Genomic DNA, 26320 nt, shown 5'->3' with positions numbered 1-26320 from the left:
TCATTTTGTTCGTGGAGTATTAAACATATTTTAAGACTTTCAATATTTTCTTCTTTGTACTATTTTTGTATGTATTATTTGTATGTATTATTGAACCTTTTTTTTAAAGAGTGCTTTACCGGTATATTGGACAGCAAATAAGAAAGCTTGGGTAACTACTGATTTATTTAAAAAATGGTTTCTAAACTGTTTTGTACCAAATGTGGAAAACTACCTAAAGCAGAAAAATCTACATTTTAAAGTTCTACTGATATTGGATAATGCACCCAGCCATCCAAAAGATTTAAATCACCCAAATGTCAAAATAATTTTCTTACCACCGAATACAAGTTCATTACTTCAACCGTAAGATCAGGGAATTATAGCTACATTTAAAACTAATTACATCAGGAAATCGTTGCAATGGGTTTGAATAAAGTTGACGATTAATCTATTGAAGTCATGGAGGCATGGAAACTTTTTACAATTTTGGACTGTATTAATCTCATAACTTCATCCAACAAAGAAATAAAACCGACAAATTAAATGCCTGTTGAAAAAATATATGGCTAGACTCAGTTCAAAGCAAAAATCTAATCAAGCCAGCAGAAAACAGAATGGATGCAATAATAGAACTTGCTAAGTCTCTAGGAGGGGAAAGTTTTGATGATATGAATGTCGAAGATATTCAAGAATTACTGGTGGAAGAAGAAACTGATGAAGCAAATTTGGACAAAATGGCATCTGGGATAAACCAAATTAATAAAGAGGATGAGAGCCCAGATGGAAACGAAGTTAAACATTTTACCCTAAAAAGCATAAAGAAAGGCCTAGACTTAGCCGAACAATTGGAGTTATATTTTCTAAATGAAGATCCTTCCACTGAAAGAAGCACAAAATTTAAGAGAGAACTTCACAGAGCTTGCTTTTTTGCTGAGAGAATCTCTCAGCTAAAAGCAAGCAATCAAAAGTAACAGATTTTTTGCAATAAGTAGAGCATAGAACTTAAGATGCTGCAGAAGAAAGCTCAGAAGGTGAGGATATTTTTGCCAGAAAGAAAAAGTTCTCATTTAATGGTGCTTAGTAGTGATGACGAAGAAAACATAATGCAAACATTATGTCATAATATTAATATGTAATACTTTTGATCAATTATTGTTTTAATAAACATGCATTTCTCTTAGTTATAAAAAGAAAACAGTATAGTTTTTTTAACTTTTGGAACCTAACCCTGTTTTTTGTACTAGTCTTTGTTTTGTATAACACAAATTTGCATAACATGGCATTTTTAGGAACTTAATGACTGTTAGTACAAGTAACTCCCGTGTTATATAGGAGTTACTCGTACTAAAAAATTCTGGTTCATGTCATAAAGCATTAATGCAATTCTTAAGGAAATTTACTAGATAAAACTTTTAAAAATGAGCAAATAAAAATAATTTGAAAAAAAAAATTACTAGTACATCGAAGTATTATAAAATTTTATTTGCTTAATGTTAAGTGAACAAATTTATATATGGATAAAAAAAAAAAAATTATGATCAGTATTTCTTATTCAGAAAGAAAAGAAAGGAAGAATAAGCATAGATATTTCTTAACCAAGTAATGGAAAATAAGTTTGTACTATAAAATTAGAAAGCTATGCCAGAAATGTATTTTGCATTGCGTCAATTTTATATTTAAAAAAAAAAAGGGGAGGGGACTAACCGCTAAATGTTTATTTTATCAGTGAATGCAACATCTGCACTTCAGGAAATTCCAATGATGAATAATTTTTTAACTGTAAAGTCATGATACCAATCCTACACTCAACAGGCTTATAGCACATTAGTGCCATGCATGGGCAAGTTGAAGGCATCTGGAGGTTATACTATAGGTGATAAGAGAAAATGGTGTGAGAAAGACTTTTCCAATTAACATAGGTAGAAGAACAGAAAGAGGAAAACAAGAATTGGTTCAATATGTTTGAAGGTGGGCAATGAGCCTATACATACACCATCAAACTGATAATATTGATTAGCAATTGCTGGTATGTTTATCAGCTTCAGAAAAAAGTGGAGGAATGGTGACAGATTGTTTAGCTGAACAGCATTCACGAAAATATCTATAAAAGAGGCAGGTATAAGACAGAAACAAAGTCTACAATAAGGTGGTGGAAAGATCATCACAATTGCCCTCTTTAGATAGCATTATGTATTTGTAGAGAGTTTTTTTTGGCTTACCAGCCTAATGTGAGAAAAATATTCTAAGACAGTGAAATTTGGAATTTATACAGAGTTAAAAGTTGTACAAGTAAGTAGTTCCATCTCGAATGGTAATGAACTTCATTTTTCTGGAGATGCAGGAGACTATGTGAGAATAGCACAAAGTGTAAGTCAGCCAAAAAAGAGAAATCTAGAGTTCTGAATGCTATCAAACATAACCAGTACTTGAAATCAGTATTACAACTTGGAATATTTTAATACTGCACATCTGTCAAAGGAAAAATGAGAAATGGAGTAAAATTATGGCCAAATTTAAGGTCAGTGAGAGATGGCTATTTATGAATAGGATGGAAGAAAACTACAGAACATGATACATTATGTACTGGCTAGAAGAAAGTGGCAATTAAACCAACTGCAGCAAATGGATACTAGACCAAAAAATGAGTTTGGTAAGAGAACTTTGTACCAAACCCAACTGAATGCCATAAAAATGACATGAGTGACCATAAAACCTTTTCATATGTTGTGTCCAAAGAGCAGGTGATGTTAGCAAAGAGATCTGCTGCAAATTGAAAATATAAATCCGCATGGGTATACATTCTGGAATTGGTAGGCTTCCAAGGTAGAGAATAAGCTAATGTTGATGACTTTCTCCATTATTTTCAAGAGAAGTGAGATGAAGATGACAGTATGATAGTTATCTTTGTTTCCCATTTGCTATGGCTTGCATATAGGATGATTTTCCATGCTTTAAAATAGATGCTGGATTCAGTAAAAACAATGTTTTGCACAAGTTTTGAACAGAACTGGTTTACATCATAAGGGCCAAAAGACTTGTTACCATAAGAATGATGGAGAAGTCAGCCTTATCTTTGTATGATGAAGTGACAGTATCAACTGGGCATGAGTGAGGTGGAAACATAAATGGACGGAAGTTGCATCCAGTGGCTTACTGGCCTCCCAAAAGACTGAAGACTCAACTACCATTTTGAGGAGGAGACAAATTTTCTGCATTTGGTCCTCTCAAAGTTTGATTTGGATTTCCTAATCATTTTATTGCTGTTCTTGGATGCTGCAATAAAGACAGTATAAAGCTGGAGTTTTGGTTTTGAATCGCTCATGACATGTAGAATTCCAGTAAGAATTAACGATTTCAGTTATTCAGCTTGAAGCTGTTAAAGTGAATGAAATTATTATGTATATTTTGTTCTTCATTCACAGTTAACATAACCTATCATATATTAAGCATGACTTGTTTAAAGATTATTTGTTAATCCCTTGCCTAAGAATTATTATTCATGTATTATTCCTGAATTTTATCAGCTATTATTTGATTAAATAATTTTAATGTATATTTTGCTATTGGAAGGACTCAGTGATAAATATCATTTATCTTATTCACTTTATTCCTTCAATGATATTATGAGAAATTATATGTATATAATTTAATTACCTTATATATATACTGTAACATATATTTTATTATTATTAATTGTAAATGAAATGAAAGAGAAAATTAAGTAACTGTAATATTTTATTAATGTTTTTCATTACTCAATGTAAAAGTATAGCCTTATGTAACATTAACGCGAATGTTTACGTTTTGTTCGTTGCCATGGAGAGAGAAATAAAATGGAACGCGCGTGGATAGACCGTGAGCTTCGATAACGAGGAGAGAAGAAAAATATATAAGGGTAATATAAGAGTAAAGAAGGAAGGAGAGAGTTTTTGAAGCGGAAAAGAAGGAAGGATATAAGCAAGGGGGTGAAAGTAAATAAAAAGGACTGAAGGGCAGGAATTCAAGAGAGTAGTATTTAGAAGCGTGCAGAGACGAAGTGAAAACTTATAGATAGCTGAAAGTAAAGTCAGCAGTGGCATTATTAGGAATTTAGTGCCGTATTTGGATAATTAAAGGACTGGAAAGTTAATGAAGGATTCAGAATAGATCCAGTTAGCTTAGAATTACTACTTATTTCTATATTGTTTTAGGAAGAATTGTATGGAGCTTAATTTGTTGTGAAGTAGTAAACAAGGATATCAATCTGCCCTATAGTTGCCGTCGAGAATTGTGAAGCGCGACAAATAATAATCTAGTTATGACCTTGAAGAATTCTTTTTAAATGTGTTCCATAGGTGTAATAAATATAATTTGAAGATGTACTCACGTTAAATCTGACGTGCTGAAGATTAATTCCGGTAAGGACAGTCGTATTTTATTTGTTTCTGTGTATGAAGATTTGAGTGATAGTTCCATTTCGCTTATTCTAACATTTACTGTGACATATCGCCGAAGTTAGAAGTTAAAAATAATTTGCCTTGAAATAATATCTGCCGTATTTAATGATATGATAAGTGCCTGCCAAGAGTTAAGTATGGAGTATAACTGAGAGATATGGTCAAACTAATTAAATAAGAATTTCTGTTGTATTAATCTGAGTAAGGAATCTTGTAATTGAGAAAACTGCGAAACTTGTATGTGAAAATTTGAAGACTGAATTAATATGAATGATTTGACCCGATGTACTAACTTAATTGTAATGTCTTATTTTAGAAGTGGAATTCATGTATTTATTATATAATCTTATATTAAATGTTCTGTTTTATTAATTTCAATACTGTGTTTGCCTGATTCTTTTTTACTGCACCGTTCATAAATAATTCGAATCTAGCGGGAGTCTCAAGTGAAAATTATTGAATTCAGCCTGAATGAGTAAGGAGACTGCTAATTTAATTGAAAATTGATTCTACTATTATATATAGACTAATCTAAATATAGGGTGGCGCAGTATAAATATAAATTTCTCTATATTTGTATTAGTGATCAATTGGCAATTAATAGATTTTATTAATAAGAGTACGTTACAACAAGATGTTGGATTCGGAACTAGGATATACGTTCCAACAAAGCTGATATTTGCATCAGATGAGCAAAAACAATGACCAATTTAAGAGTGATGAAATGTATTTAGCCAGCAAATACTTTGTTGCATTTTATACAAAATACTCCAGAACTTAACAAAAGTAATTTTTCCATAACTACACAAGTTATCCAAGAAAAGATGGATTTTATTCAAATCTGATAGTAGGAATCATTACAAAACTTTGTCATGTCATTAGGATATACGTTCCAACAAAGCTGATATTTGCATCAGATGAGCAAAAACAATGACCAATTTAAGAGTGATGAAGTGTATTTAGCCAGCAAATACTTTGTTGCATTTCATACAAAATACTCCAGAACTTAACAAAAGTAATTTTTCCATAACTACACAAGTTATCCAAGAAAAGATGGATTTTATTCAAATCTGATAGTAGGAATCATTACAAAACTTTGTCATGTCATTATAATTTTTATTTCAATGAAACCATTTGCAAGAGAACAAAGAAGTGAAACATGCAAAATATTATATAATAATAACTCTGTTCTGGCTATATGGAATTTAAAAATTATAAAATAAAACTGGAGGAAGATGCTTAAGGGTCAAAGCTGTAAAACTGAGAGCAGACCTCCACATAGCCTTTAAAGGAATGCAGAGAACCAACCAGGTCTTAAGACCTAATGTCCAATCCTCACCTTCTCATGGAGAATCCTGTCAGATGACTACCTGGGATACTGAATGAACATGGATAAGCTGGCAATTTGGAATTTAGCCAACAAATTGTATTTGGCTTAAACCGCAATATAAAATGGTGGCATAACATGACAGAATTTCATGGGCGTTGCTCGGTTAAACAAGGGCCCCATTGTTTTTCGCCAGGGAACCAGGGAGAACAGTGAAAAGTCAGCTACTGGAACAAATCCTAAAACACACCCCAACTCAACATCACCAGAGTTCAAGATTGGTACTATAAACATAAGAAGCCTGAATGGCAAAGAAATGGAGCTAGCTGAGAGATTGGATAAGTACCAGATCAACATAATAGGGGTGACTGAAACAAAAAAGACAAAAACTGGTGAGATCTTTCTGAGCAATACATACAAAATGTTATATTCAGGCAAGGACAATCAAGGAAAAGAAGAAGTAGCCATAGTATCTAACACTTAATACGAAGCTAAATTTCTTGGATGGCAAGCAATTTCAAGTATCAGAATGGGAAACTGGACAATGAGACTTATTTGTGCCTATGGTTCTACTAAGATAGAAATGGAGGAATTTCTATCTAGAGGCTTTAGAGAAAGCAACTGACACAATGAAAAAGGAAAAGTTGGTCCTTGTTGGGGATCTAAATAGCAGAGTAGGAAATGATTGTCAGACATACAAAAATAATTGCGAAAATTTAGAGAAAAGAGCAAAACTAATAATAATGGCAAATACCTGCTGGATTTCTGCTCAGGGCATGGACCGATTATTACTAACACAATGCTCCAACATAAAAATGTGCGCAAATTCACATGGAAAGAAGAGTTAAGGAATAAGAAAAGTCTCATTGACTATATTATTGTTGGTAATGATATTTTCTTAATGGTGAAGGCAGAGTGTACAGAGGATTTGAAATTGGAACTGATCAACATTTAGTCTTGAGCAGGATAAAATTGAATTTCATACTGAAAAGAAAAACATGTAAGAAAGTTTTAAAGCGAATAAAAGTTGAGCAGCTCTCAGATGTGAACTGTAGACTAAAATACACAAACATTATTCAAGAAAAAATGAAAGAGTTCAGGAACCCAACCTTGGAGATTCAGTGGCAAGCCCTGAAGAAAACATTGATTCAGCCAGAGAGGCATGTGGTGAGGTTGTCTGCAAAGAAAAAGAAAAATCAAAACTCCATGGTGGACACAGGAAGTTAAAGAAACAATGAAGGAAAAGAAGAAAGCATATCAAAAGTTATTGGCAAATAAGTCAGCTTGAGCTCTTAAAGAATACAGAGACAAATGTAAGAAACTAAATACTGTGTAAAACTAGCTAAACAAAAATCATGGGAACACTTTGGTAAGAAGGTGACAAGATAATCTGGAGGTTGGTGAAGAAGCTCAGAAATGGAAGAAAGAGTGCTGTAAAAGGAATTAGAGATTATAAAGGTGGCATGAAAACTGGAGAAAAGATATGCTTGAAGTATGGAGTAATTACTTCGAAAAATTACTAAATGAAACAAGCAGTGATAGCACAGTAGTAAAAAAAGCTCAACAGGCATGCAGTCAGGAATACATATCGATACTTGAAGTAGAAAAAGCCATCAAAGGCCTGAAATGTCAAAAGGCAGCTGCAGTAGATGATATATGACCAGAAATGCGCAAGTATGGAGGTATAAAAGTCTTACAATGGCTGCACTGCATGGTTCAGAAGACCTGGATGGAGGGACAAATTCCAGATGATTGGAGTATAGCTCTCATTGTACCCATATATAAAAAGGGAAATAAAACTGAATGTGAGAATTACAGAGATATTTCTCTACTGAGTGTTTCTGGTAAGATTTAGGTAAGTACACTTGAGAAATGTTTGATAAGGATTGTGGAAGAGAAGCTTGGTGAAGAATAAGCTGGATTCAGGTCAGATCAGATTTTCACTTTATGATAATAATCGATAAATCATGGGAATATAACAAAGATCAATATTTAAGTTTTGTAGATCTGGAAAAGGCATTTGACAAGGTGCCAAGAGAGAAGCTATTCAATACTCTACAGTTATATGGTGTCTATGGGGCATTATATCAAGCAATACTTAGTCTTTATTTGAGTTGTAAGTCAGCAGTTAGAATTGAAGGAAGTACAGGAAGGTTGTTTAATGTTAAATCTGGTGTCAGACAGTACATTATCACCTCTGTTATTCATTATCTATATGGATCTCATTATGAAGGAAAGTGGTAATAAACCTGATATCAAAATTACAGATGTTAATGTCAGCTCTTTGTTTTATGCAGATGATGTTATACTTCTAAATAAATCCAGTACAAGTCTGCAAGATTTCCTGACTAAATTGAATAACTGTTGTAATAGGTATGGTATACAGGCCAGCAATAACAAGACAAAGACAATGAAAATAGGCAAAAGACAATGAAAATATCAACTGCATTGTGAATGGAGAACCTATAGAACAAGTAAAGCATTTCAGCTACTTAGGCACAATTTTTAGTGAAGATGGTAAATTAAATATGGAAATAGAGAACAGAATCAACAAAGTTGGTGTGGTAAGAAGTCAACTGAATAAATTTATATGAATATAAACAATATAAATAATAGCTGTATATGAGCAGTGTTCAAGCCAATTTTAACTTATGGATCTGAGAGCTGGGTTAGAAGTAAAACATAACATCATAACTTGATAAAACAATATCCTTGAAATAGGGAGTGATTACTTCGAAAATTGCTAAATGAAACAAGCAGTGATAGCACAGTGGTAAAAAACACTCGACAAGCATGCAGTCAGGAATACATATCCATACTTCAAGTAAAAAAAGCCATCAAAAGCTTGAAATGTGGAAAAGCAGCTGGAATAGATGATATTCAACCAGAAATGCTAAACTATACAGTGGCTGCACTGCACTATGCAGTGCAGCCACTGATGGTTCCTCTATCCAAGCAATCTGAACTATGCAGTTCAGATTGCTTGGATAGAGGGACGAATTCCAGATGACTGGAGACCAAATATTAGAGACTGCAGATATGAGTCTTGAGAAAGATTAGGGGCATGAACAGATGGCATCAATGGCAATATCATATTAAAAACAAGGAGATTAGGAAAGTAGAGCGATAGGTGATATGTGTATGTGATATAAGTGAAGCTCAGGTGATATGGTCACTTAAACAGAATGGAGAGGATAGATTAGATAGATCTTCCTCTGGATCTTTTTCCTGCTAGATTGGCAGGAAAAAGATCCAAAGGAAGACCAAGATATAGGTGGATTGATATGGTAAAACGTGCCTTAGAATATAGAAATATAAGATCTGATAATGTTGGAGTCTTGACAGGTAACAGATTGATTTGGAGGAAAACTGTAGATAGGAAGTTAGTAATGATGTAAATTTTTCATATCTCTACAAACTCATCCCCATTTCATATGATTCCTGCAAACTATAAATACAAACTCATCTTGAGTTTGTATTCATATTTCAACATCAGGATTTGTTGCAACCCAAAATAAAAATTCACCTGCAACTGATGATCTTCTTCAAGATACTTTGAATTGTGGCCAAAGCAACTAAGGGTATGAGATTGATGTATTATGACTGCTAATTGCATGTGTTCTTCTAGAATATTTGCCTGCTTTTTTTTTCTTTTGCAAAATTTGAGTCTCTAGAAGAGAATGAACCATGCCACTTCTATATGAGAACTTCTACCTCCAGTTTGTCAAGTTTCTATAAAGGTTGCATCCTAGATGGAATTTGAACCCTGGGATTTTCAGACAAAGAGTCATCTAACTGGTAATTAACTTAAGGAATTTACAATGCATAAAACGGATATTAATTAAAGGAAACTTTAATGAATACCTTCAATATTTCGACAACATCACGTTGCCATCTTCAGGAAAATACAAATATGGTATGTGTACATGCAGGCACTAACAAAAGCAAATGAGGAAGAAGGCAAGAAACTAATATTGTTCCTAAAGTCCTAATGGTGCCACCTAGTGGGCTAATTGGGTTGTCTTGGTCATTGGGCTGAAGTTCTCATGATGCAAGTCTCCCAAATTTGGGGCAGTCTCATGCACCCAAATATGTTGAGGATTGGAACGTTTTTTTTAGAGCTGCTGATGATTCCATCAATAATCTTTCGTACTTGAACTTGCTGCGGTGTATTATTTTAGTTTCCTTCCAACGAATTCTATGGCATGGTCTGCAAGCCCAGAGTGACTATACTTTCACCAGTACAGCCACTATGGGCTTGGAGACCATGCCATAGATACCCGCCATAGAATTAGTTGGAAGAAAATTAAGGCCCAGAGTGGCTTGCAGACCATGCCATAGTTACCTGCCATAGAATTTGTCGGAAAAAAACTAAAATAATACACCGCAGCAAGTTCAAGTACGAAAGATTATTCATGGAATCATCAGCAGCTCTAAAAAACGTTCCAAACCTCAACAAATTTGGGTGCATGAGACTGCCCCAAATTTGGGAGGCTTGCATCATGAGAACTTCAGCCCAACGGCCAAGACAACCCAATTAGCCTGCTAGGGGGCACCATTAGGACTTTAGGAACAATATCGGTTTTTGCCTTCTTCCTCATTTGCTTTTGTTAGTGCCTGCATGCACATACCTTATTTGTATGTTTCTGAAGATGGCAACGTGACGTTGCCGAAATATTGAAGGTATTCATTAAAGTTTTTTTAATTAATATCCGTTTCATGCATTGTAAATTCCTTAAGTTAATTACCAGTTATGTGTGACCAACGTATAAGCCTTGCTACAAGAAAAGAGTCTGATCATTACAGAATGAACTACAGAGGCTCACAAATGGCATAGATATAAATGGCCTTTACTCAGTAACTTCCAAAAAGTCTTTTTAGGAACTCTTAAGTGTATAGATATTTTCCAAGTATTTGTTCCAAGACAGTGTTGTACTGCATCTTATTTTAACCTTAGTGATTAACAACACATTCACTAAAACACCAAATGATCCAGTTTTCCACAAACACCGGTGAGCATCAATAAAAACTTGTCAAATGGAGCAAACACAATGGGAAATTACAAGCAATATTTCTCACATTACCATTACAAGAAACTGTAAATGAAGATGTCAACATATCCCTCATCTGAAAACTTAACAAACATCTTTTCAATAAATAAAAGAAAAGAAAAGGAAAAAAAAGAACAAACATATTTTAAAAGAGCTAAAAATAAAATCAATAGAAGAAAAACCACAAAAATACAAACAAAATTGGATGGAACATGTAAACAGAATGGTCAACATCCAATATCCTCAACAATTAATAAAATATAAACCAATTGGGAAGATAAGGCTGGGTATAACTCACAAGAGGATATTAGATGGATAATGAGACCGGAACAGAACCAATATGTCTATACCTGTATTTAGCATTATGATGACAACTTAAATATGGTCAATGTAACAACACAAAACACAAAACAAATGAAGAAATCTTACAATCCCTAAAAATAAAACCAATTAATTACTACATAAGACAGTATAAACAAAAATGGCTAGAACATTTAAATCGAATGGACAACAACAGACTATCAAAAATATTATACAGATACACAATAAGTGGAAAAAGAAGAATCGGAAGACCAAGAAAGAGATGGCATGAGACCGGAACAGGCCACATGGCCTGTTCCGGTATTCCATGTTAGGAAGAAGTAACAACACAAAACAAAGCACTATTTACATGCTCTAAGAACACAATGAAAAAAAAACTAGACAACATACTAGATTATACATGCACAGCAAATAGTGCTATAGTTATTGGCTATATTTCAAAATGTCCTATCTTTCACTGATCCAGAATGCAATTTATATTGTCTAAGAATAAGTATGTAAGCTGTCATAATTGTTTAAAATTCAAGATAAAAAAAAAGGCCAACTTTCATGAAAACTACTTTAACAACCCATTAGCTTTTCTAGATTTATCAATTCTTGGTCAGCTTGATGGTATTCTAAATTTTTCGAAAAGAAACACACCAATCATTATATCCATCCTACTAAACAAATCTTTTGACTGTTAAGGATACTTGTAATGCCTTCATTTTTGAAGACAATCCTGCCATCTTTTCCTTGGTCTTCCTCACAAATCTACCTTTCTAAGAAATGGCTTAAATGAGTCCTTTCTCAACAAAGCATTTAATAGCTTTAGGCTCCCAGTCTCAAAATCTATTGAACTCCTCTTCCTTATATTAAAGGATCTCTGAAAGTAGCTAAAGATATGAAGTCTCACAACATTGTGATGCCCTTTCATTCTGTTAGAAAGATTTCAACCTTTTCTTATTAAATACAAGATTCATCCACTAAATTTTCTAGGTGTTCATAAGATCCCTTGCTTCTGTAGCTTCTGGTATTTCAGACAAATCGGGTAGATCTGCTGCTGCTGTCCACTGTAAAGAACATAAATCTTATATCCAGTATCATGAACCTGAGCATGCCATCTCTACTAAGACCAGAGTCCATTGGTAAAAAAAAAGCTGTTACACAAGAGTAGATTCTTTGTGGAATTTTTACATAAACATAACTATGAGACATTTTTATATAATTTCAATATAAACATATCTGATGATAACCTTTGGTTATTTCCTCCATGGGAAACATTATTGTATCAAATTTCTATTAATTTCCAATTTATTATTTTCTATATACATACATATAATTTTTAATTAATTAAGTAGTAATTTTATTGACCAGTTGGCTTACTTATGCTGTGATGGCTCATTTTTAAAATGCTGCTATTGCTATTTGTGCCTTCGATGCTAAGACGAAAATTTTATGTTATTAAAATAGGCTTTTTTTTTGGTTATCTCAAATTTTAAAACAACAAATGCATACTGATATGTACAACTATTCTGCTTAAAATCATCAAAGTCAGCAGCCGATTTTATTAAAATAATAATTATAAATACATACAAAAAATGATCAAACATTAAAGTTCAACAAACATAAAAATCTTACCTGTAGTACACCTATATCTGTTAATTTAGTTTTCAATACATCCATCCATTCTAACATTTGTTCCCTAATTAAAAATATACCAATTATGTTTTCAGGAAGCAGCACCTTAAATTTTGGTTTAAATGTTTTAAAATCTTAATTTTAAGAGGAAAAAAGTTCAAATGAAAGTAAATCATTTTAAAAGAATATAGAGTAAAGTATTAATATTACCAACAAGTGCAATATTTTCCCCTTTGATTTTATTTTTATCATCATCAGACTTCCACAGAACAATTCATTGTGGAAGAATTCTGTGACATGAGTCCAACTGCCATGCAAAAGTGTGGAATGTAATTAGCACTATATTCATCCTACTGTGTTTTAAATTTTCACTATCTCCACACTTTATCCACTTTATTTATTATTATTATTATTATTTTGACATCTCCAATGAGTCCAAAGACTCATCGAGGGAAGGCACCTACTCTACAACTCTGTCTCCACCACTCAAATCCACCAACCATAACGAACCTTCATCACACCAACCACCATCTACTGCTCACCACCATTACTAGTATTTTCACAGACAATCACAAACATCCATGCCCACGGTGGGATTTGAACCCGCAGCCTTTTGGCTGGAGAACAGATACGTTAACCACTTGGCCAACCAGGCCAACAATGTATTCCATTCACTCTGCATCTGCAAATAAATCTACTTCTTGCTTCTGTCTCCTCACTCCTGTCTACTTTTAAAAGATAATACATAAAGTCCTCCTTCACCGACTGGTTATGATTCCATATGTGATTATTCCTTTACTTTCTATTCTAATCAGCTCTGCAGATCATATCCCTTTCAATCTGTCCACATAACTAATTCAAACTGTTGGTTAGAAAGCAGATATGCTAACCACTTGGCCAACCAAGACCAGCAATTTTTTATTTATTTATTATTATTATTATTATTTTTTATATCACTGATGTGCTGAAGCAGGATTTGACTGAAGCACTGAATATTTGGTCAAAGCATAATGAATTAAAGTTTATAAACAAATATGTTGAGGGGAAAAAAAAAAAAAATATATATATATATATATATATATATATATATATATATATTCATTAAAAACCGATAAAAATTTTAAATAAGTATATTTTTTTTTTGTTTAAAACATTTCTTTATAACATTTAATTATGCTTTGGCCAAATATTCAGCACATCTGTCAAACTGCAAAATGAAGAAAATTAAAAATACATGTAATAATGCTTCACCTAATCATGTAACCACATGAAAATAAATGAATATATATATATATATATATATATATATATATTTATACATAAAGAAACTTTGAAAGTTTCTAAAACTGTCTGGAGAGCTTATGAGAATATAATCTTTGGCATCAGAGTTGCCTTAGTTCGTTCTCATCAGAGAGCAGGCAAAAACCTTAAGATGCCAAGAATCCTCATTCAATATCAAAGTAGTTCTGTTTCAGAGAATTGTATTTTTCATAAGTGTTGGTGCTTAACATTTCATGTTGGACAATTGTAGCTCTCTTACCATCACCTTATCCAACAAGACGAGAGAAAACACTGTGCCAATTTTGTGCTTTCATTTCAGCAAATGCAAGAACTATGTATTGTGATGATTCTTTAATTTTAACCAAATCTGCATGGGGGGGGGAGGAATAATGTTTGTTTCAGGATATATTAGAAAACAATAATGAAGGAGAATGCTGTATTTGGCTGATATATTTGAATTACTGAAAGGCATAATTATGTGAACTATCATTAATAAGCCATGTGAGAATAGGAAATGTAAAAGAAAAACAAGTAGAAATACGTTCATTACTAGTAAACAAATTATTAATAATTAACATTTGTGATATTATGCGTGTCCCATAAGTTGCTGGGTGGAGGAAGTAGCATATGAGCCTATAAATTCTAGACATGTATAAGTAAATTTATGATAGTGAGAAGGAAAGAGATTTGTTTGCAAAGTATAAATAACTAACCAATAATAAACCTGCTATATACATTTAGTAGTTCAGTAGTTCAAAATCCAATGAACTAATAATGCTGATCAGATGATTCATTTAGGCATGGCAGAAAGACGTGGGTTGATGGAACAGTAAATCATCTTGTAAAATTTACTGCGTTTGTTATGAGTACTTATTTCTCTGTTTAATTACATTTCATTTAGTTCTCTTTTGTTTACTGATGATTAATATACATTTCACACAGTAATAGGATGCATAATTTTCGACCATCGGAATTATCCACCCTTTTACGTATCCTACGTTCATTACTTTTTTTTCTTTTATCAGCAGCTCTTCTGTCTTATCAATAATAGATATCTCACACATGTTAGTATTTTATTGTATATCAACTGCTTCTTATAATACAAAGAAGTATAGACATGTTCATTTTTATTCAGGAATAGATAAATTTTTATTATGTCTGTTGCTTACGAAGACTGGAAACAAAATGTTCCTATACCACAAAAATATTCCAACTTCAACAGACACTATACTGCAGAAGCAAGAAAAACGAGTAGCTTTGTTTATCACTAAAAACAGTACACATTTATAATGCAGTCATTGAATACAGAAAGCACACAATTTATGTAAAGCAAAAAGATCAATATGAGAATATATAAAAAACTTGAAATCAGTTTGAATTACATTTGAGATATCAACAAGACACTTCACAAATGCTAATTTCACAAATAAAATTCTACTGAAAAGTCGCAACTAACATGCCATATAAGCATTGTGAAAATGTGACTACCCAAAGCAGAAGTGTCATACATATGCTAAAGCTAGTTACTGCCAGCAGTTTATGCACATGTAGACATTGCCTGGTGCAAACATGTTAAGAGTAATTATCAAAGAAGAGCCCTAAAGGTATTCATTTCAGCATCATAAAATATACAGATCAATTCATATTTCATGCACTACTTAAGAAATTGGAAAATTTCTTAAGTAGTGCAAACTAAGGCAACTCCAATGCCGAGAAATGTATTCTCATAAGCTCTCTCCTTTATTTTGAAACTCTAAGTTTTCATACATATGTATATTTGCCATGAAATAAGCATGTCTCTTTAATACTTCCTTTTCTGTTTATTTTGAATTGCCAAAATGAAGACTTTTAGGATTTTCTTCGATAAAAAGAGAAAATTCCCTAAATATAATATCTGTCAAATTTTTAAGTATACATGCTCCAATTTGAAATAAGTGAGAAACTGAAATGGAGATTATGGATCCACCAATATTTTATAGCCAAATCCGGAGAGAAGCTTAAAAGTTTTGAAAATTTACAAGAGTTTTGTAAGAACATAACCTCCTCAATAAGCTTTCTAGTAAATTTTTGAAAGAAAGAAAATTTTACTACATTTGTTTCCACATTTTGCTATAAAATATAGATGTATCTGCAATATTTCCTATTATAGTATCTTACATAAACAAATATATGCTTCTCATCTCAGTAGTCATCATCATCTTCCTATCTTGTATTAGCCTTGGGGCCTGTTATGGTCTCATTCCATCTTTTATACCGTCTTCCAACTGATCTCTTCCCCATGGGTTTGTATTCAAGGATTTGTTTGGCGATTCTACTACTGTCCATTCTTTCAATGTGCTGTTTCCATTTCCATCTACAGTTGTTGATATATTCTATTATTGGTTGTTCATTTATTTCTTCCATGATTTCTTTATTTATTTTATGATCGAACAAGGTGTATCCTGCGGCTCTCATAAATCTCATTTCTGCTGCAGTTATTTTTCTCTCATCTCCTTTTCTGATCATCCATGCCTCACTTCCATAAGTAAGTCAGCACTGGTCTTTCCAATGTTTTATAAGCTCTATTTCAAATATGTTTTTGTACTTTCAAGGGTTTAAAAACTTGATTTATAATATTTAAACCACTATTGAAATTTGAAAAACATAGAAATTTTCATTTCTATGTCTTTTTCTTTTCTAATACCTGGTTATATCCCAGGTATTTGAAAGAGTTGACTTGTCCAATAATTGTACTATCTAAACAGATTTCACTTCTTATTGGTTCTCTTCCCTTAAAGGCAAGTACTTTTGTCTTCTCTTTAGAAAGTTCCATATTACATTTTTTTATTATTAGAGTAAGATGATGGATAGAGTATTGCAGATCACTTTCAGAGGTTGCAAGTATAGCCTGATCATCTGCAAACAGTACTGTGTATATATTAGTGTGTTTGTTAATTGGATATAACCATGTACTGTGAATCTCCAATGTCTTACTTTGGAATTCATATAGATTGTGAAGAGAATGGGTGATAGGCTACAGCCTTGCCTTACTCCCATTTATAGGTTCCCAGTCAGAGATTCTTCCATTAACTTTTACTGTAATCATGTTGTCTATATATGTTTCGTGGATCACTTTAATTAACGATGAGGAACTCTATCATTTATTAATATCTCAAAAAGTTTATTGCGGTTAACTCTGTCAAATGAATTATAGAATAATCAATAAAAACAATATGGGTTTCCACATTGTATTCTTTATGCTTTTCCAATAAAACTTTTAAGGTAAAGTTTTACCTTAAAAGACTTTTACTTTAATATAATAAAGTATCCATCTTTATTATTATTATTAGACACCTCCAGGGAGTCCAAAGACTTTAACACATGAATGAGTGGAATGGGTTTCCAGAGTCAGTTGCGAGTGCTTTGTTAATGAGTGTAAGGAGAGGTATGATAGATTATGCAGAAAATTTGGATCTCCTGAGATGATGGACTCCGTGGAGGTGCCAGTACAACAACAACGACATTTGAGAATTTCTGGTTGAACATCATCTACTTCAGCTGCTTTTCCACATTTTAGGTTATGATGGCTTTTTTTACCTTCAAGTATTGATATGTACTCCTGAATGCATTTCTCTTGACTATTTTCTACCACTGTTCTGTCAATTCTGGTTTCATTCAGCAATCTCTTAAAGTAATTACCATAGACAACAAATGTACATATTACCATAGAAAACAACAAATCTTCAGTTTTCATGTCAGCTTTATAATCTCTTCCTTTTCCAAATTCTGTTCCTAAAAATAGATTTAAACCAAAACTGATGCATTCTGGACAAATTTTCATTGGAATTTGAAACTTTATAATTAATAGAGAACCTACAGAAAAAGATAAAGATCATAAAGTTATACAGTAAAGTTATTGCTATATATCCTTTCAAATGGTTTTGTCCCTTCAACAAGGACAAAATGGTCTGATGTAAATCAAACTAAATGGTTTGATTGACATGTTTGTAATGAATAGGACTATGGTTGGCTGGTTAGCTGTTTTACAAGCAACAGACTATGGGGTTTTAATCCCGCTGTGAGCATTGTTTGTGAATGCCTTTACATGAGAGATGAATTTCAACACCTGGCATGAGATAACCAGCACACTACTTAATTTGGAGCCCTGAAGTGACTTGAAATAGTCATATGTTTGGTCTCTAAATCAGGGTTTCAGATTATGTAAAAATAACTAAAATACAAAAAAAAATATAAAATTAATAAAAATAGAAGAAATTCTTAGCCAGCCATGGTACTTTTCATAGGTGGAAAACATAAAAAAATTAATACACTTTGTTAAATTATGTCACGTGTGCAGATAAATAGATGGGACAAATAAAAATCTAATAAATGCATGCATATTTGAAGAACACCTAAAAACAATGGATACTGTTTTTAGAATTAGCATAAAAAATTACTATATAAGTAATATGTTTAAGACAGTAAAACCATGACAGGTTTGAGTTATAATAAACTTAATATAATATAATAAAATAAAAACCTACAGCTCATGGATAGATAATTAATTTGTCATAATCAAGAAGAAAATTAGTTTATTTCTTCTTCTTCATTTCCTGTTTTGCAATAAATATTTAAGTATAAATTCTAAAGAATGAAGACCAAATCAAGAATAAAAATACTTACAATGACTATATATAGCTTTTTCAATATATGATGCACATGTATATATATACATATATATTAAATACTGATACCAGAATAGTTAGCTACCTTGTTGAAGCTGCCAATCGCATGACTTCAGTATCAAGAGTAATAACAAATTCGTGATCATTTTCTTGAACAACTATTGTTGGAGATATATGTATACAATTCTTCAGGGAAACACTTGCAAGTGACTTGTGAGAATATGCACTTCGACGGTTTTCATAGAATTCAAGGAAAGCTTCGGTATCATCATGGACACAGAAAACTACCCAAAATTTTTCTGGTCTTGGAATCTACATGAGTTTATCATTAAGTTTCAAAATTTTCATACATAACAATTTAAACTACATTCTATTTATAATCTAGATATCACAATGCTCTGTAAGTCATGAAAAACTATAACTTAAGTATAAAAATGAAGAATAGCATTGTTTCAAAACAATAAATAAACTGCATGAAAAGAAAAAAAATGTACTTCTGAAAAATAAAAAAATACATTCTATGCACAGCTAATTATAAGATTCACTATCGCTTCATAATGAGAGATCATCTGAAGACAAACTTAAAAAATATATTCATATTATCTTTATAACAAATACACACCTCTGTAGAGTCAACAGACTTATCACAGGAGGTCTCACTCAACCATCAACATATCTATCATACTGAACCTTAAATCCATTTGCCTTAAACCTGTTGACAATTTTCCTCTAAATTAGTCTGTTATCTGTATCTGTCAGGACTCTAATATTGTCACATCTTATATTTCAATCTTCTAAGACACTTTTAACTTTTTTTTATGTTGAGCCCATACACAAAAGGTTGGTTGGTCAACCTATAGTACATTAGTATCGTGTATGGGTAGTGGGTTGGGAAAGGAGGAATTTGTTTACATTTGATTTGAATGACTTTAAGTTGTATTCCTTGGGAAACACAGCAGGTGGGAGACTGTTCTACAGTGCAGCAGTTGCAGAGATGAAGGAAGAGGAAAAGAAACTTGTTCTGTTTGTTTCTAGGTGTACTGTGAAGGGATGTTGTGCAACAGCTGCACGTGTTCCAATGAGCTTAGTACTGAGCGGAGGAATTATTGATGTTATTTCAGATGAGCATTTCCCATGGAAATATTTGTAGAATATACATACTGCAGAAACCATACGTCTGTGTGAAAGTGGGGGGAGAGAGTTGGTAAGGGATGGATCATTGATAAGTCTAATTGCTCTCCTCTGTATTGAGTCGAGCATTTTGAGAGAGTTAGTCTTATTCATGGTCTTCCAGACATCTAGGGTATCCTTATCTTCAGTTTTCATGTCATCTTTATCATCTTTGATTCCTTTTAAAGTACTCTTTCCTCCATTTCTGAGCTTCTTCAAAATTCCTCCAGAACATTTTGCCACCTTCCTGATTTTTATTTTCTATATTCTTACTAAAGTGTTCCCATGAATTGTGTTTAGCTAGTTTTACACACTGTTTAGCTTTCTTACATTTGTCTCTGTATTCTCTAAAGAGCAAAAGCTGGCTTATTTGCCAGGAACTTTTGATATGCTTATTTCTTTTCCTTCACTGCCTCTTTAACTTCCTGTGTCCACCATGGTGTTCTTATTTTTCTATCCTTGCAGACAACTTCACCACATACCTTCCTAGCTGAATCAATCAATATCTTCTTCAGAGTTTGTCAATGAGACTCCAAGGATTGTTTTATTTTTTTTTCAATAATGTTTGATAGTTGAGTCTACAATTTACTTGTAAAAGCTACTCCCAACTTTAATCCTTTTTAAAAAACTTTCTTACATAGTGCTCTTTTAAATGTGATATCTATTTTTATTGTGCTTAGTACTAAGTAATGGTCACTTCCAATTTCAAATCCTCTGTACACCCTTGTACCTTGAACAAGCATGAAGATATCACTATCAACAATGACATAGTCAATGAAGCTTTTCTAATTTTTTGTGTCTTCTCTCCATGTGAACCTATGCACATCTGTCTATTGAAACATGGTGTTAGTATGACTAGTCCATGTCCTGAGCAGAAGTCCAGTAAATACTTACCATTATTATTAACTTTGACATTTTCTCCAAAGATTATCAAAATGTTGCTATATGCTTGGTAGGATTCGTTTCCTACTTGGCTGTTCAGATCTTCAACAAGTACTACTTTTTCCATTTTCTTTATGTCAGCTGCCTGTTCTAATGTCTCAAAAAATCTTCCACTTCTTCCTTGGAAGAACCTTCTGTAGGACCATAGGCAGAAATAAGATTCATCGTTCAAGTCCCCATTTTGAAGTTTGCCCACATAACTCTACTTGAAACTACCTTCCCAATCAAGAAGCTTATCTTCGTGTTTGGTATTGAATACTACCACTACTCCTTCCTTTTCTTGATCATTATCGCCTGAACATATCCTATACTTATTATTTAGTAAAATCTCACCTGTTTTTTGTCTTCTTTGTCTCAGCAATGCCAATTATGTACAGGTGATACTGTTCCAATTCTTCAGCAAGTTTGATTTCCTTTCCATTAATATTCCTTATATTCCCAAGTAGCATTTATAGGAAATAAATGCTACTTGGGAACTGACAAAGAAATACATAACATCAATGTTCCAATCTTCAGTTCTGATGTTAGGCTTATTCTTCTTCTAGATGTTGAGTTGGATTGCAATATTCCAAGTTATACCATTGCATTGTTTTATGTATAACATTACACACATTTACTTTTCAAATTAATCCAGTGTTTGTGTTCTACCTTGTCATCACCACTGATTATGGCCCAATATTCAGGCTGAAATATATGGCCTTAAATAGTATTACTAATTCCTTGTGCTTTTCATATATATATATATTCATTTTTCTAAATTAACTGACTTAAACCCGAGAATTATAACACAATGACATTTATTTGAAAAAACGCAACATGTTTTGTCAAGAATGACTTCTTCAGGCGATAATAACATAGAAAGATAATAAAAGACACTTAAATTAACATTGACACACTCTAACGCTATACAATTATAAAGCCATAATATTCGACTGTAAATTACAGTTATTATGAGCTTGAACTACAGTCCGAGTTAAAGTTCTATTGTTGTACACCTGTGCGTGTGTGGAATCACGCGATCTCCAGTATCTAATAGTAGAGTTGAAAGAGTCTGCCAAATTATAGCTAAGATTATTATTCAAATGAAAAGGGGCTAAGGTGATTTCCCTTGACTCGACAATGCGGTGCTCTATTTCATCATGGCTGATGTGTAGGTTTGAAGTCAACGTCCAATTTATTTCATGTTGGTGGCCTTCGTTGTTCGTGTTTATTGAAAGCAGGACATGGCCCGATAGAGCAGTTGCTCTGGTTCTCTTATAAGCAATGTCTCTCTGATGCTCTTCGAGACGTAGTAAGATAGATTTCTCTGTCTGCCCATAGTAAGGGTTTCCGCATTCACAAGTGACCTTGTATACACCTGGGAATTGTAGAAGGTTGTGAGGTTGTTTATAGTTGTTGAAGCGTGATATTATTTTTGGCAGAGTCGAGAAGCACGTTTTTATGTTAAACTTCTTTAAAATTCTGCTCAGCTTTTTGGATAGTGTGCTGATATATGGCAAGACGATATGACCTTTGGAGTCGTCCTGTGTCTCTACGTTGTTACGTTGACGGGATAATTGGTTGTTAATACTTTTTAGAGAGTAGCCATTGTTTTTAAAGGTCCATTTAAGATGTTGTAGTTCCTTTTTCAGTTCTTCTTCATCTGACAGTACAGATCTTGCACGATTCGCTATAGTTGATATAATACCCAATTTTTGCGCTGGATGGTGATGGGAGGACGCATGCAAATATCTGTCTGTGTGTGTTGGCTTTCTAAAAATAGAGACTTTAATTGATTCAGGCGTCTTGGTGAGTTTAACAAATCGTCATACGTGCTAAGTCCCGATGAAGAGAAAATTCTCGAAAAAGGCCTAAACTTTGTGTTAGCACCAAAATGCATCCCTAAAGAATTACTTTTAACTAAGATGGAGAAGGCAGCTTCGCTACTTCCTACCGCAGACGTGAGTTTACTTCGCATCGAAGCAATTCTTGCAATCAACGACGCAAAACCTCCTTCTGATAATATATCCCCTAGTGAGAGACTTGCAATTAAAAATCTACGGATTAACAAGGACATTGTCATCTTAAAGGCTGATAAGGGGAATGCAACTGTAGTTCTAGATAAAATAGACTACCGAGAAAAAATCTTAGCACTGTTAGATTCAGATAGTTATTCGGAAATTGAGAGAGACCCAACAAGAGAAATACACAATAGAACAAATAATCTCCTACAAAAGACCACAGAAATTCCACGGAATACACGGCTCCATCCGCTCTTTACACCCCCTCATTCCAAGGTTATATGGACTCCCGAAGGTACACAAAGAAAACTATCCACTGAGACCTATAGTAGATAGCACTGACTCACCCACATACAGGTTATCCAAATATTTGGCGTCATCGTTAAAAGCTTATGCAGGAAAATCTTCTTCTTATATTAAAAACTCAACAGATTTTGTCTCTAAAATAAAGGACCTAAAACTAAAATCTTCTGATATCATGGTGAGCTTTGACGTGGTAGCACTCTTTACCAACGTTCCGACACAGGACGTTCTCCATATTTTAAAAAACAAGATTTCAAATAAAATGTTCTCTCTGTTATCTCACTGTGTAAACTCTGGCTATTTTGAATTCGAAGGTAAACTATACAAACAGGTCAAAGGATTAGCTATGGGAAGCCCTCTCTCTCCTGTGTTAGCCAACATTTTTTTCGAGGACTTTGAAGAAAAGGCGATCTCCTCTTTTACTTTAAAACCAAAAATTTGGCTTAGATATGTGGACGATATATTCCTCATATGGGAGCATGGTACTGAGAATCTTCACAAGTTTCTCGACCACTTAAACAACCGCCATCAAGATATAAAATTGACTATGGAGATTGAAGAAAATAGTTCCATCTGCTTCCTAGATGTTAAACTCACCAAGACACCTGAATCAATTAAAGTCTCTATTTTTAGAAAGCCAACACACACAGACAGATATTTGCATGCGTCCTCCCATCACCATCCAGCGCAAAAGTTGGGTATTATATCAACTCTAGCAAATCGTGCAAGATCTGTACTGTCAGATGAAGAAGAACTGAAAAAGGAACTACAACATCTTAAATGGACCTTTAAAAACAATGGCTACTCTCTAAAAAGTATTAACAACCAATTATCCCATCAACGTAACAACGTAGAGACACAGGACGACTCCAAAGGTCATATCGTCTTGCCATATATCAGCACACTATCCAAAAAGCTGAGCAGAATTTTAAAGAAGTTTAACATAAAAACGTGCTTCTCGACTCTGCCAAAAATAATATCAAGCTTCAACAACTATAAACAACCACACAACCTTCTACAATTCCCAGGTGTATACAAGGTCACTTGTGAATGCAGAAAGCCTTACTATGGGCAGACAGAGAAATCTATCTTACTACGTCTCGAAGAGCATCAGAGAGACATTGCTTATAAGAGAACCAGAGCAACTGCTCTGTCGGGCCATGTCCTGCTTTCAATAAACACGAACAACGAAGGCCACCAACATGAAATAAATTGGACGTTGACTTCAAACCTACACATCAGCCATGATGAAATAGAGCGCCGCATTGTCGAGTCAAGGGAAATCACCTTAGACCCTTTTCATTTGAATAATAATCTTAGCTATAATTTGGCAGACTCTTTCAACTCTACTATTAGATACTGGAGATCGCGTGATTCCACACACGCACAGGTGTACAACAATAGAACTTTAACTCGGACTGTAGTTCAAGCTCATAATAATTGTAATTTACAGTCGAATATTATGGCTTTATAATTGTATAGCGTTAGAGTGTGTCAATGTTAATTTAAGTGTCTTTTATTATCTTTCTATGTTATTATCGCCTGAAGAAGTCATTCTTGACAAAACATGTTGCGTTTTTTCAAATAAATATCATTGTGTTATAATTCTCGGGTTTAAGTCAGTTAATTTAGAAAAATGAACATATCCCAACCCCGAGTTAATAGTACGTTTCATGTATATATATATATATATATATATGTGGCGATCAGCTTTTACTCGGTTGTTATACATTTCAAAAAATAGATTTAATGACTCCAAGACCGAGATAACATATAAAGATTTTAATGATAAATACTACTAGTTTCGGCATATAGCAGCCTTCTTCAGGTATTTATAAAGGAAAGGAATACTAATAAACATCGAATTATTTAAACAAACTGGAAATTACAGGTACAAATTGCCTCACATAATCGATACATAAAAACGTTGTATTTTTCAAGTTGTTCCAACTGGCGTGCCATTGTTTGTTGCAATTGTGCGTGCAAGTTCACGTGAACGCCAATATTGAATAACTGCAGCATGGCTATCTGGGATGTTATAACTTAAATTATTATTTAAGTGGACCGGGTTCAATAGGATTTCCCTTGATTCTACGATTTTCCTTTCAAACTCATCTTCACAGCGAAAAATATTTTCTGATCTATTCCAGCATACAGAGTGGCTTTGTTGGTCATCATTAGGATTATTTGAAAAAAGAACATGACTGGATAACGCAGTTGCATGAGATCTTTTGTATGAGATGTCTCTCTTATGCTCTTCTATGCATTGTTCAATAGATTTGTTAGTTTGACCAAAGTATGGGATATTGCAATCACACCACAATTTATATACTCCAGGGTACTTAAGGTTGTGATGAGTAGGTTTTGGATGGCTGATTAGATGGATGATTTTGGAAGTGTGGTGAAGAAGGTCCTGATATTATATTTTTTAAGTACTTTAGCTATTTTCTTAGAGACTGTGCTAATGTATGGAATGGAGATGCTACCTTTAAAATTAATAGTCTCTGTTGTGCACTGCTTAGGAGGGTTCAAAAGAAATTTCTTAATTGTTTTTTCAGAGTATCCATTTTGTTTAAAAATAAGAATGAGGTGATTCATTTCTTTTTGTAGTTCATCTTGTTCATTTAAGAGAGAACGTGCTCTGTGTCCTAAGGTAGATATAATTCCAAGTTTTTGTGGTGGAAAATGATGAGAAAGATTATGCAGATATCTATTGGTATGCGTAGGTTTTCTGTACATAGAGATTTTTAATCTTTCAGAGCATCGTGTAAGCATAACATCCAAAAAAGGTAAAGAGTTATTATTTTCTATATCAGCAGTAAATTTTATATTAGGATGTTGGGTGTTTAGATGACGAAGAAAATCTGTGAGAGCTGTGTGCCCGTGATTCCAAATAATGAATATATCATCAACATATCTTTTCCAAACTTTTGGTTTAAATGAGAAGGAAGATATGGCTTTCTTTTCAAAGTCTTCAAGGAAGATGTTAGCTAGCACTGGGGACAAAGGGTTGCCCATTGCCAGGCCTTGTTTTTGTTGGTAAATGGAGTCCTTATATCTGAAGTAACCAGAATGAATGCAATGCTTTAATAAAGTGAACATTTTTTTGGATAATTTATCCTGTAGTAATGTAAGTACCTCGTCCGTAGGAACGTTAGTAAATAAAGATATAATGTCCAAACTAGCTAGAATATCATTATCATCGATGGGAATATCTTTAATA

At 33.3% G+C, this 26320-nt stretch overlaps 1 protein-coding gene across 1 annotated transcript in view; it reads right to left on the bottom strand.

The window, feature by feature from the left end:
* The window catches only part of LOC150107192 (uncharacterized), a 177089-nt gene that overhangs the window by 115107 nt on the left and 35662 nt on the right, over positions 1–26320 (bottom strand). The window contains exons 3-4 of the mRNA XM_090391051.1: positions 18768–18994; positions 12738–12801 (exon numbers count right to left, since the gene is read on the bottom strand). Of these exons, the coding sequence (XP_090247177.1) occupies positions 12738–12801; positions 18768–18994 (291 nt within the window). The remainder of the gene's footprint in view (positions 1–12737; positions 12802–18767; positions 18995–26320) is intronic.

This window comes from Typopeltis vanoorti, chromosome 4, assembly GCF_054136105.1.
Source record: "Typopeltis vanoorti isolate ZY-2024b chromosome 4, IOZ_Tvanoo_1.0, whole genome shotgun sequence".
NCBI lineage: Eukaryota > Metazoa > Arthropoda > Arachnida > Uropygi > Thelyphonidae > Typopeltis > Typopeltis vanoorti.
The sequence above is the reverse complement of the archived record's forward strand: the minus strand, read 5'-3'. Positions and strand labels throughout refer to the sequence as shown.